This window comes from Salmo salar, chromosome 13 (genome assembly GCF_965601325.2).
Source record: "Salmo salar chromosome 13, fSalSal1, whole genome shotgun sequence".
Classification (NCBI taxonomy): domain Eukaryota; kingdom Metazoa; phylum Chordata; class Actinopteri; order Salmoniformes; family Salmonidae; genus Salmo; species Salmo salar.
Window position 1 is genome coordinate 53,033,380 of NC_138303.1, and position 12,781 is coordinate 53,046,160.

At 44.4% G+C, this 12,781-nt stretch overlaps 1 protein-coding gene across 1 annotated transcript; it reads left to right on the top strand.

The window, feature by feature from the left end:
• Positions 1-1,596: 1,596 nt before the first annotated feature.
• On the top strand, positions 1,597-11,658 carry ttc34 (tetratricopeptide repeat domain 34). Its single transcript, XM_082960192.1, has 7 exons — positions 1,597-4,989; positions 5,777-5,999; positions 6,435-6,627; positions 7,596-7,762; positions 7,934-8,207; positions 8,363-8,577; positions 8,870-11,658. The coding sequence occupies exons 1-7, from the start codon at positions 3,272-3,274 to the stop codon at positions 9,425-9,427; spliced, it is 3,348 nt and encodes a 1,115-aa protein (XP_082816318.1). The 5' UTR covers positions 1,597-3,271; the 3' UTR covers positions 9,428-11,658.
• Positions 11,659-12,781: the final 1,123 nt, after the last annotated feature.

Consider the following 12,781-nt stretch of genomic DNA (forward strand, 5'->3'; position numbering starts at 1 on the left):
GAACCTCAAATATAAAATATATTTTGATTTGTTTAACACTTTTTGGGTTACTATGTGATTCCATATGTCATAGGTTTGACGTCTTCACTATTATTCTACAATGTAGAAAATAGTAAAAATAAAGAAAAACCCTAGAATGAGTAGGTGTGTCCACTTTTGACTGGTACTGTACTTCAATTCATTTTTTCAACTGGCACTAGGGAACCTTCAGACGAGTCTTGTGACGCCTGTGGGCGTCCTAGAGCAAAACAACCGACACATACATGTTCATGAGAGTTTAATTTGAGAATGGCTATCATCCATTTTCTTATATGTTACGAATTACAATTCGTATGATATGTTAGGAATTTGCAAAATGTACAATATGTTTTTGCTTTAATGCTGCAATATGTAACTTTTTGGGCGACTTGACCAAATTCACATAGAAATGTTGAGTTATAGATTTGGCATTCACATTGAAAGCAAATCTAAGAAGCTGTCTAAGATCTGTTCTATGTGCACTATTTCTATGCTTTCTGTGTCTTTTACTTTCAGTTTTGTACACCAGCTTCAAACAGCTGAAAATACTATATTTGGGGTTTTCATAGCGGTTTAGATGGTACAATGATTCTCTACAGAATGAGTGCTTGTTTTTTTCACATAAACTAAAATTAGGCAAACTATTCGAATTTTAGCAACCAACCAGGAAATGGCAGAGCGATTTCTGTACATTACACCTTTAGGTAACCTTCTGTCTTATGTAACCATATCAAAGGTAACATATCATACTATACTGAACAAAAATATAAGCACCACATGTAAAGTGTTGGCCTCTGGAGCAGTGGAAACGCATTCTCTGTAGTGATGAATTACACTTCACCATCTGTCAGTCAGACAGACAAATCTGGGATTGGCGGATGCTAGGAGAACACTACCTGCCCCAATGCACAGTGCCAACTGTAAAGTTTGGTGGAGGAGGAATAATGGTGTGTGGCTGTTTTTCAGGTCAGGGCTCTGTGCAGGCCAGTCAAGTTCTTCCACACCGATCTCGACAAACCATTTCTGTGTGGACTTCGCTTTGTGGGGGCATTGTCATGCTGAAACAGGAAATGGCCTTCCCCAAACTGTTGCCACAAATTTGGAAGCACAGAATCGTCTAGAATGTCATTTTATACTGTAGCATTAAGATTTCCCTTCACTGGAACTAAGGGGCCTAGCCCGAACCATGAAAAACAGCCCCAGACCGTTATTCCTCCTCCACCAAACTTTACAGTTGGCAGAATGCATTGGGGGCAGGAAGCATTCTCCTGGCATTCGCCAAACCCAGATTCGTCCGTCAGACTGCCAGGTGGTGAAGCATCCCTATGGAACACTTTTGACACCTTGTAGAGTCCATGACCAGATGAGTTGGGGCTGTTCAAAGGGTGGGGGGGGGGGGGGGGGGTTGGGGGGTATAACTCAATATTAAGGTGTCCTTTAATGTTTTTGGCAACCAGTGTAGATTGTCATTATGGAGACACCTATTGGATACATGTGGCAACTCCTCTTTTGCTGCAATAAAAAAATAAAAACGTTTTCAAGCCTTGTGGGCGTGTTCTGAGTGTTCATTGATTTAGACATGGCAACCCTGGCTGTGTCTGTTGGTTATAACAGAAGGCGATCGCATGACTTTATGGGCAGAAAGAAGAACTGACAAAGCATGGCTGAGCAGACAGATGCTAATCATCTCAGATGCTAGCAGTGAGAGAGAAGCAGGCAGCCCACGCAAATACTTTCCAGATCTCAATGGCAAAATACGCCTTATCAACTTCAAAAACATGGCAATCGGAAATGAGAAACCGTACACAGTTGAAAGGACGACGGAGGCGTCCAAATCAATGGATTAAATCTTCGTACAGCAGCTCCTCAACCTCATCTAGGCTGGAAATGTGCTGCAGTCAGAGCGTTTGGTTTCCATAGTAACCACGGACACACGGTGCCACGAACAATAGGTAGTACTGGCTCGCGCGTTTATTACAGACAAAATAATCTATAAACTAGCCTAATATTAGCCTGTATGGGACATGCACTTTGCTTAGAAGTAAATTTGTTAGACTTTCTCAAAACTAGTGACAGTAGTTTACTTGATACCAGTAGTGGGCTGCGCTGTATTGAATTACAAAAATGGGGCCAGTGCACAGCAATGTGTATTGTGTTCTTGAGAGTCTCTTGCCTATTGAATTTTAATAGCCAACAGATTGGTTAGCTAACACACTGAGGAAATGTAGGTCCACCATATCTCAGTTACGATAAAGAATAGCTAGCTAATGTTATAGTTCCTTTTTTGGTATATAACTTTAGTAGCTTGCAGAGATAGCAGCTATAAGTTCTCTAGCAACAAGTAACAAGTAAACAAAGTGAACTGGCTGAAAACCTAGGAGGGCAGTGGGGGTTGTGACAAACATAGGGGACTGAGCAAGCTTGCCTAGACACACATTTTTCTCTGGGGAAAATGTACCTTATTCATAAAACAGCAAGTTGAGGTCACAAAATGATTAAAGGTAAAGGTAAGACAAATGTATATTTCTCAGTTATCCAACTTTAAAGAAGCAATCAGCAGTGGTAACAATAACAGCAAGATCCCTGACCATTTTTCTGGTAAAAGATGAAGGATGGGGCTGGAGAAATGTAACCACTCTCAAATTCATAGACAGAGCTATGGATGCAGGACTGACCATCCATGCATGATATCAAAACTATAGTTGTAACCATGTTTTGAAGCTATATAGTGTTTGTTTACATTTACTTTGTTTATAAAACAAGCTTATATTCTGGGTTATGATGGGGATGACATTTGTACTAGCTAAGCTCATGAGGCAAGTTATATTCTTCAATAATGAATGGGTACATATAATTAATTAATAAGTAAAACGTTTTTTTACTGCTGATTGCCCCTTTAAGAGTGTGCTCTATCATTCAGTTTAACTTAAACATATAGCTTTGAAATATTTTGGAGACAATTTGACAGGCTCAATTGTGTTACTGTATTAGCGGAACTAGAGTCACTATAGTTACTATAGTTGTGGTACAGCTCTTTGTGTTATTGCCCTAAGAGCTAGGCTACTTATGCTAAGTTTGACTTCTCATATTTCAAGTTCACATTGGTTATTCTGGTCAATTTTGTTGTGGTATTTTAATAAAAAATAATCTCTAATTTTAAACTATGATTCTATATAATATATGTTTTTTCCCCCAATTGTGGACAATCATATGAACACTAGTGTTAATCACTGGAGAGCAGGGGGGCGTGATCATGACAGCCCTGGGACCTGCTGGGATAGGAGTGGCGAATCTGTGCCAAGAAGGAGACAAGCTCTTAGAGACTGGAGAGTTGGGGAGGGCCACTGCTCTGTACACATCTGCCTTCAAGAGCCATGCTGGATCCACCATGGGTCACATGCGAGGCCTGGGGAGTTCCAGGTTGGCTAGGGTGATTTCCACTCTGGAGACCTGGCTCAATGGTCATGGGGAGATCCAGGCTTCCATGGAGGGCCTCAACAAAGGCCTGGCAGCTGTGTTCCTATCAACACTGAGCCCCAACAATGTGTCTGCCTCTCTTTTCAAAATGGAGTCTATACTTCAGAGTACTGGTCAGGGCTGTGATGAGATTGTTGTACGCTGCTCAGCTTTGCTCGAAGGAAAGCAAAACACATGTCGAGAGGGTTCCACTCGTGTGGTTTTGGAGTTAACTAGAGCCCTCACCTGCTTGCTCTCAGACCCCCACAGTCCAAAAGGCCCTAGGCTTTATCTCAAGGCTTTCCAAGACAATAAATCGGAGACTGTAAGACTGGTCAAGGGTAGACAAGCTCAGCACCTGCCCAAGATAGTGAAGGCCTTCTCTGAGCAGATGTTGCAAAAACATGCTGAAATGAAGTCTGGGGAGAGAGCGAGTGAGGTCTTCGACATTGTAGCAGAAGCTGCCTCTGAATTCCTTGAGTTCTTAATGGCTGTTTCGCCAGGGGACACAGATGTGCAAGAGCTGCAAGCAGCCTTCTTATTTTCACTAGGCAAGTTCGAAGAGTGTGCAGATGTTTATTCTGTTGCCTTGCAGGATCATTCACAATCACAACCAAAGTCAGGTACAGGCAAGGTGGTTAAGGGGATGCCAGCAGAAAGAAGAGCTAGTCTCTTGACCAGTAGAGCGGCCGCCCATTTCTCCACAGGGGGGCGAGCCACGGAGGCAAGCCGGGACCTTGGTGAGGCTTTTGGAGTCCACCCTGCCACAGCCCGACTGCAGTTCCAGAGGCTCTTCGTGGACCAGGGGACGGGAGCGGCAGCCCGCATGCAACTGCGTCAGCAGGCAGAGAGAGGACTGTTGGGGTACAGGGAGACAGTCCTGGTCCGTCTTGACCTGCGCTCCTCTGAGGGCGTGGAGCTGCTGGACACAGTGATCGCACAGCTCTGGGCGCTGTGCCACCTGGAGCCCGACGGGGGCAGCAGAGAGTTGCGGGTGCGGCTGGCCGAGTGCCTCCTCCTGCGGGGCGAGTTCCGAGAGGCCCTCTCCATCTGCAGCCAGCTGGCGACCAACACCAACTCCCACACCCAGCAGAGCTACCAGAACACAGTGCAGGTGCTGCGTGGCTACTCACGTCTTCTCTCAGATGACCACAAGGGGGCCCTGGAGGACTTTCAAGCGGTGATCGAGCACAAGGCACCCCACCCTTCCAGCTGTGTGCGGGCACTGTGCGGCAGGGGCGTCCTGCGCATGATGGGGGGCCTGCACTACCTCACAGTCCTGGACTATGTGACGGCGAGCAGGTTGCAGCCCCAGGACACCGCACTGACCGTACGCTGCCTGGTTCCCTGGAACTGCCGCGGGCTGCTGCTCACCGTGCTGTTGGAGCAGGCCAGGGTCATGCTGGAGGAGTGGACCGGAGATCACAGCTCCAGCCTCAGTCCCTTGGAACACCAAGAGCACCAGCAGACCAAACAGCTACAGCCTACGCAGAGAAAAGATGGCTACAAAGAGGGGTAGCTAGCGCATGTGTTTCTCAGTGTTGAGGAAGCTACTCTGTTATCATTGTTTACCAAACTACCAATTACTTCACACTAGAAGAAGTTAAGATACAATAAAAATATAGTTCACTGAACTAAACCTACTTGGAAAAGTAGTTCTCTACATCCAAGCTACTTCGGGAAAAATGATCAAATCTAAATATGAAATGTCAGACAACAAATTGCAAGAACAGTTCACTCCAGGGTCAGGTATTAACAGAATGTGTAATTTAGTCTATTAATCACAAAAAACTTTTATTGCCTATTTTCCCCATATTTTCTTATTTTTGCCAAACAAATTGTGTGTAGTGTAGTTCCAGTAGTTAGCTACACCGTTACATGGCAAAAAAGTTATTAACTACTGAAAACACTACCAAATTTTGAATTTATTTCAACTACCACCAAGCTACTGCAAAATGTAGTTTAATTACTAGTTGAACTACATGTAGTTCACTACTCCCTAACACTAGTGTTTCTGCATGTCACACATGCATGTGAAAGATCTCATAAAATAGGCTGCATCGTGAATTAGGCTATAACCCACAAGTTGGCTATTCTTTAGACAGTGCCTGAATGATCTTTTATTTGTTTTTCATTCTTAAACCCCGTCTGTCAGAGTTTGTATCAATTTGTATAATTTTTATTGAATTAGAATTCAATTAGATCTTCATGACTTTCAGTGAGGGATTTTTAATTCATGAATGTCATTTCAGTATCGGCTGATACCCTGATTGAACCGTGATTGAATCTCTCTCGTTGGCAGGACCCCAGTTGGAGTCTACTCTCTGGCTGTTTTGCTGATGGAGTTGCAGCCCAGTGCTGATGCTCCTCAGATCCTGGTGGCTGATGCCTTGTACCGGCTGGGCCGGGTGGAGGAAGCGTATCGCTTGCTGTTGGCCATTGGGCCCACTAGCCCACGTGCACCCATCCTGGCCCGCCTCACCCTGCTACAACTGCACCGGGGCTTCCTTTATGATGCCAACCAGGTCCATCATTATGTAAACATTGCTTTATGTGAAAGGGCAAACTATTATGCTGTTGTTTGGTGTTTCCAACATAAACAGTCATTCTAATCGTCCTAACGTTTAAAAAAAAATATTACCTACAGTATAAGTTGTCTTTAGAACACTTGTCAGGAGAAGTTATGACCACAATATGACTGCAAAAATACCTTTTGATACTGAACGTCACTTGTTATTATGCATCAGCAATACACTTGACTTGGCCCTAAGTAACATTGTGTTCAAATTATACTTTTTAAATGTGTATAAATTCACACTTTACAAGTGCTGTTACAGCTATCCAGAATTGTATGCACATTTTGAAATTGTGGAGAAATTTTCCCAAATTTGCCATGATAAACTAAAAAGCTAATGACTGCTATCAACTCTGTGCTCATGCTTTGTCTGTTCTTCTTTCAGCTGCTGAAGAAGCTGATCCAGTGTGGTGATACGAGCTGCTTGCGTCCTCTGCTGGCCGTGGTGTCTAAAAAGGACCGGCTGTTGCTGCAGGGCTACTGCCACTCTGCCTCCAAACGCATCCTGGAGGGCCTGCGAGGCGAGTGCGCCCTGAGGGAGGCCGTGGCCTATCTTTCCATCGCCATCATGGCCTCTGGTGATTGGCTCTTGTCATTTGGTCAAGCATAGGTCATAATTTTGGATGTATGTTTTGTTGTGTAGGAAACTCCATGATAGTTAGGAATTAGATTTTTCCTTATTAATCAGGAATTCCTGCTTTTGTGACATTTATCCTCCATTCTCTTGTAATAGAAACTGACCTCCCCCTTGACAAAATTCAGATTTTCCAAATTTTCGCACATTGTTGAAGAAAAGTTTCAAAGTAAGTAATGCTGCCAGATTAAAATTAGGTTTATACTGTATTTTGTTTGCGGTAGATGCATCTCTGAATCATAAACACTTGATAAAGGGTCTCTTTTGTAGTGTAGCTTCGTCGTTATGTTTCGAACAGGTCATAATAGTACAATGTACACTGAGGGTACAAAATATTAGGAGCACCTTCCTAATATTGAGTTGCATCCCCTTTTGCCCTCAGAACAGCCTCAATTCGTCGGGGCATGGACTCTACAAGGTGTCAAAAGCGTCCCACAGGGATGCTGGCCCATGTTGACTCCAATGCTTCCCACAGTTGTGTCAAGTTGGTTAAATGTCCTTTGGGTAATGGTGGACCATACTTGATACCCACGGGAAACTGTTGAGCGAGAAAAACCCTGCAACATTGCAGTTCTTGACACACTCAAACCGGTGTGCCTGGCACCTACTACCATACCCCATTCAAAGGCACTTAAATAATTCACCCTCTGAATGGCACACATACACAATCCATGTCTCAATTGTCTCAAGCCTTAAAAATCCTTCTTTAACATGTCTCCTCCCCTTCATCTAGACTGATTGAGTGGATTCAACAGGTGACATCAATAAGGGATCATAGCTTTCACCTGGTCACTCTCTGTCACGGAAAGAGCAGGTGTACCTAATTCTTTGTACACTCAGTGTATATGTTATATATACTAACATTCATGACATTATAGGCAATACCACTAATGTAAGGTCTACTACTTGCAGAATGTGAGGCAGTAAACTCATTGATGGAAAGGGCCAGGTGCTATGTCTTGTTGGGCCAACGCAAGACGGCCATCTTTGATTTCAGCTCTATCTTGAAAGAGCACCCTGACCATGTACAGGCCCTCTGTGGAAGAGGCTTCACCTATCTCATGCTAAACCAACAAAAGGTACTAGGACACAAAAATGGGGGATACTTATTATCCTGCTGTACATGCAGTGCTAATATTGCTTTTTGCATCAGCATTAAAGCAATTGTTTTAAGGCCTCTACATCCACACTGACAGCTTCTGATTGACAGATAATCTCAAGACGATTATAAACATGTCTTTGTTTTCCAGGAATGTACTCAGGATATACTGGCAGCACTTCAAATAAGCATGGACGCCGTCACCAAAGACATCCTATCGCTCAAAGATAAGGCAAGGAAACTGGTCTGTGATTGGCTGCAGCAGTACTGCCGGACCAATCTGTCGGAGATCCTGGCGGCTAAGGCCGTCCCCTGCCAGGAAGAAGAGCTCCGAGAGGCCTTTCTAGTTGGAGGAGTCCTGATGAGGACTGACTGCCGAGACACCAGATGTCATCTCCTTTACGTAGATATACTACTGGCCAAAGGTGAGATTGGCACTTGGCTGACAGGTTCATTTGTAGATTGAAGATACTTAAAAGTACAGCAGAAGAATGGTAGCTTCTGAAAGTAAACTGTAAGTGCTAAGCTGTGCACAGTTAGTACGTGTAGCTGTTTTGAAATATCTGCCCCTGTGATCCAGGTGAGGTGAAATCAGCAGGAGCTCACCTGGCTCAGGTGTTCGGCCAGGATCCCCGGGAGGCTGCAGTTCAGGCCAGGGTGGGCGTGGTGGAGGCCTGGCAGCAGAAGTACCGCGGAGGGGGCGCCAGGCTGAGCAAGCTGACCGAAAAGGAACCCTCTACTCTGGACTTCCTGCTGACCCTCATTCCCCCGATTCACAGGAAACGCATGGCACAAGTAAAAACAAAGACAACAAACACCTATCGACCAATCAGATTGCTAACTGTTTTATAATCACTTTTTTCCCCCCACGCAAGACAAAGCAACTCTTCTTACAAGAAAAACCAATCAACTCTTATTACAAGACAAAACAATCAACTCTTATTACAAGACAAAACAATCAACTCTTATTACAAGACAAAACAATCAACTCTTATTACAAGACAAAACAATCAACTCTTATTACGAGATGTAACAGTCAACTCTCATCATAATATGTACTCACACAATTATGTCTATGTTACCATAGGCAGCAGCCCAGGAAGCAGGCAGTGTCTCAGCGAGTGGACATTGGGAGCAGGCCCTGGCCCTCCTGACCGTGGCTGTGCGAGCCGCGGCAGAGCTTCGACCGCAGTTCCTGCGCCAACGGGCCGCTTGCCTCGCCCAGCTCGACCTGCACGAACGGGCTGTGGCCGATCTGGACCGGGTCATCCAGAGCCACAGTGACCCCTCCGACGCTACAGTCTCCGAAGCCCCAGAGGAGCCTCACGTCTGGGCAGAGGACCTGTGTTGGCGAGGCCACAGCCTGCTGCTGTGCTCCCACGAGGGGCCCGCCCTGGACGACTTCAGCCGGGCCCTGGAGCTCCACCGGGGCCAGGCTTTGCAATGTGTGGAGGCCGGGCTGGGAAGGTCCCGCCTGGCCGAGTGCTTCCTGCGTATGGCCCTGCAGCACTACGGAAAGCAGCAGCTCAGCAAGGCCTGGAGGTTGACCGAGAGCGGCCTGTTGGTGGACAGTGAGCACATGGAGCTGCGCAGGCTCAGGGCCAGGGTCAAGCGGGAGCACTGCAGCCCCTGCATTGTACACTAGACTAGTGTACCATTGTAGTGCCTTTGTCCCTTGAGATACCATTGTACTGTACTTTGGAAGAAACCCTTCCAAGTAAAGCTCACTTAGAGTAACGACCTCTCCTAGGGAGAGTAGAAACAGTGCTGAACTTTCTCCATTTACAGACAATTTGTCTTACTGTGGACTGATGAAGGCTTTTAGAGATATTTTTGTAACCCTTTCCAGCTTTATGCAATTCAACAATTCTTAATCTGAGGTCTTCTGAGATCTCTTTTGTTCGAGGCATGGTTCACATCACACAACGCTTCTTGTGAGTATTTTTTATAGGGCATGGCAGCTCTAGCCAACATCTCCAATCTCGTCTCATTGATTAGACTTCAGGTTAGCTGACTCTTGACTCCAATTAGCTTTTGGAGAAGTCATTAGCCTAGGGTTTCACATACTTTTAAATGATGTATTCAATATAGACAAGAAAAATACAATAATTTGTGTGTTATTAGTTTAAGCACACTATGTTTGTCTATTGTTATGACTTAGATGAAGATCAGATCAAATTTGATGACCAATTTATGCAGAAATCCAGGGTTCGCATACTTTTTATTGCCACTTTACATGTGCATGACTACACTCCATGCAAAATAAAATAAAACAATTTAATAAGACAAAAAAAGTGAATGTTGCCCTGACAAGCAACCATCGGAATGATAAATGGACCTGTGAAATACATAAGTATTCAGACCCATTTTTCAATCTACACACAATACCCCATAATGACAAAGCAAAAACGAGTTGTTAGAATTTTTCTGCAAATGTATAAAAATAACTGAAATATGACATTTACATAAGTTTTCTGACCCTTTACTCAGAACTTTGTTGATGCATCTTTGGCAGCTATTACAGCCTCGAGTATTCTTGGATATGTTGCTACAGGCTTGGCACACCTGTATTTGGGGAGTTTCTCCCATTCTTCTCTGCAGATCCTCTCAAGCTCTGTCAGGTTGGATGGGGAGCATCGCTGCACAGCTATTTTCAAGTCTCTCCAGAGATGTTCAATCTGCTTCAACCCCGGGCTCTGGCTGGGCCACTTAAGGACATTCAGAGACTTGTCCCGAAGCCACTCCTGTGTTGCCTTGGCTGTGTGCTTAGGGTTGTTGTCCTGTTTGAAGGTGAACTTTCACCCCAGTCTGAGGTCCTGAGTGCTCTGGAGCAGGTTTTCATCAAGGATTTCTCTGTACTTTGCTCCGTTCATCTTACCCTCGATCCTGAATAGTCTCCCAGTCCCTGCCGTTGAAAAACATCCCCACAGCATGATTCTGCCACCACCATGCTTCACCGTAGGGATGGTATTAGACAGTTGATGAGCTTGGCATTCAGGCCAAAGAGTTCAATCTTGGTTTCTTCAGAACAGAGAATCTTGCTTCTCATTGTCTGAGAGTCCTTAGGTGCCTTTTGGCAAACTCCAACCGGGCTGTCATGTGCTTTTTACTGAGGAGTGGCTTCCATCTGGCCACTCTACCATAAAGTTCTGATTGGGGGAGTGCTGCAGAGATGATTGTCCTTCTGGAAGTTTCTCCCATCTCCACAGAGGAACTCTAGAGCTCTATTAGTCACTATTGGGTTATAGGTCACCTCCTTGACCAAGGCCCTTCTCCCTCGATTGCTCAGTTTGGCCGGGCAGCTAGCTCCAGGAAGAGTCTTGGTGATTCCAAACTTCTTCCATTTAAGAATGATGGAGGCCAGTGTGTTCTTGGGAACCTTCAATGCTGCAGACATTCTTTGGTACCCTTCCCCCAATCCTGTCTCCGAGCTCTATGGACCATTCCTTCGACCTCATGGCTTGATTTTTGCTCTGACATGCAATGTCAACTGTGGGACCAATAAAAATCTAAAAACCTTTTTTCGCTTTGTCATTGTGTAGATTGCTGAGGATTTTTTTTATTTAATCCATTTTAAAATAAGGCTATAAAGTAACAAAATGTGGAAAAAGTAAATTGGTATGAATACTTTCCGAAGGCACTCTAGTGCATAGATCATCAACTAGATTCAGTCGCTGACCGATTTTTGTTTCTTGGCCGGAACATAATTACAAATAATTTGTAGACTGCAAATTGACCGCAAGAAGCCCAAACAGATATGTTTTAGTAAAACAGTAATTTCAACCTTGCTTACATTTGAATATGATCACGTGTCTCTTTATTATGTATGGGAATACTTGGGAACAGATTTCCTAAATTAAAATCACTTGAAGCTGATTTCCTGGTGTTTTTCCAGTCTTTTGTCTTCAGTCTTCATGTCCAACAATGAAGTTCTTATTATAATTATTATATATATTTTTTAAGTAAAACTTTGTGGGCCAAATAAAACCACCCGCGGGCCGCCAGTTGGGGAACCCTTGTCAAACGGCGGGTGTAGCTGGTGCATGGAAGTCAAGCGCAGGAGAGCAGAGATGAGTGGACAAAGCACTTTTACTGAGGCAATTATCAGAACAGACGCAACCGCATCAGAAAACAAATGCCCAAAGAACAAGTGAGGCAGCACAAAGTACAAAGTACCGGCTGCCACAAAGCACGGGTACAAAACAGATCCCGGCGCAAACCAGCCAGAAGCGTGCCAACCTTGACAATAAACAATACCCCACACAGACATGGAGGGAACAGAGGGCTAAATACACATAGTAATTATGAGGAGATGTAAGGTGTGCAGGAAAACAAGACAAAACTAATGGAAAATTAAAGGTGGAGCGGCGATGGCTAGAAGACCGGTGACGTCGACCACCGAACGCCGCCCGAACAAGGAGAGGGACCGACTTCGGCGGAAGTCGTGACAACCCTGCTCTGGAGGTTATTTAAGTACGTGTGTTTCACAGTGGTGTAAGACCTGATGTAGATCAAACTCGGATCGAAACATTGTATTTTTTTGTGCATCTGATTAAATATCAGAGAGCATAGCATCGCAGAGTTGTGGACATTCTCTTTTTCCTTTTTTCGTCACTACGTTCTTCTGTCCTGATAAGTTGGATGTGCATATTTTTCTATTTTTTCTGTGTGCAGCAGGGTAACATATCATCTACACCTGGTGAGTCAGTGCCTCTGGAGAGGCTGACGGAAATAACAAAACACCACTAACAGTTTTTCAGGTGAGGGATGATGTCATTAGCACACCATGTCATTAGCATTAGCATGTCATTGTTCACAATTTGAAAGTCAGACCAAAATTGTCTTGGAATGAAACAATGTCTATGAAAAACAAAACAAAAAAAACGGTTTAAAACCTTTTAGGGCTAGGGGGCAGTATTGTCAGTTTCGGATGAAATACGTGCCCATATTAAACTGCCTCCTACTCAAACTCAGAAGCTAGGATATGCATATTATTAGT

Bases quoted from the DNA above. Each gene is read 5' to 3' on its own strand.
- ttc34 (XM_082960192.1), top strand. From the start codon at position 3,272: ATGACAGCCCTGGGACCTGCTGGGATAGGAGTGGCGAATCTGTGCCAA. The intron at 6,000-6,434 runs GTCCATCATTAT...TTCTTCTTTCAG, and splicing joins TCCTTTATGATGCCAACCAG to CTGCTGAAGAAGCTGATCCA. The intron at 7,763-7,933 runs GTACTAGGACAC...TTTGTTTTCCAG, and splicing joins TCATGCTAAACCAACAAAAG to GAATGTACTCAGGATATACT.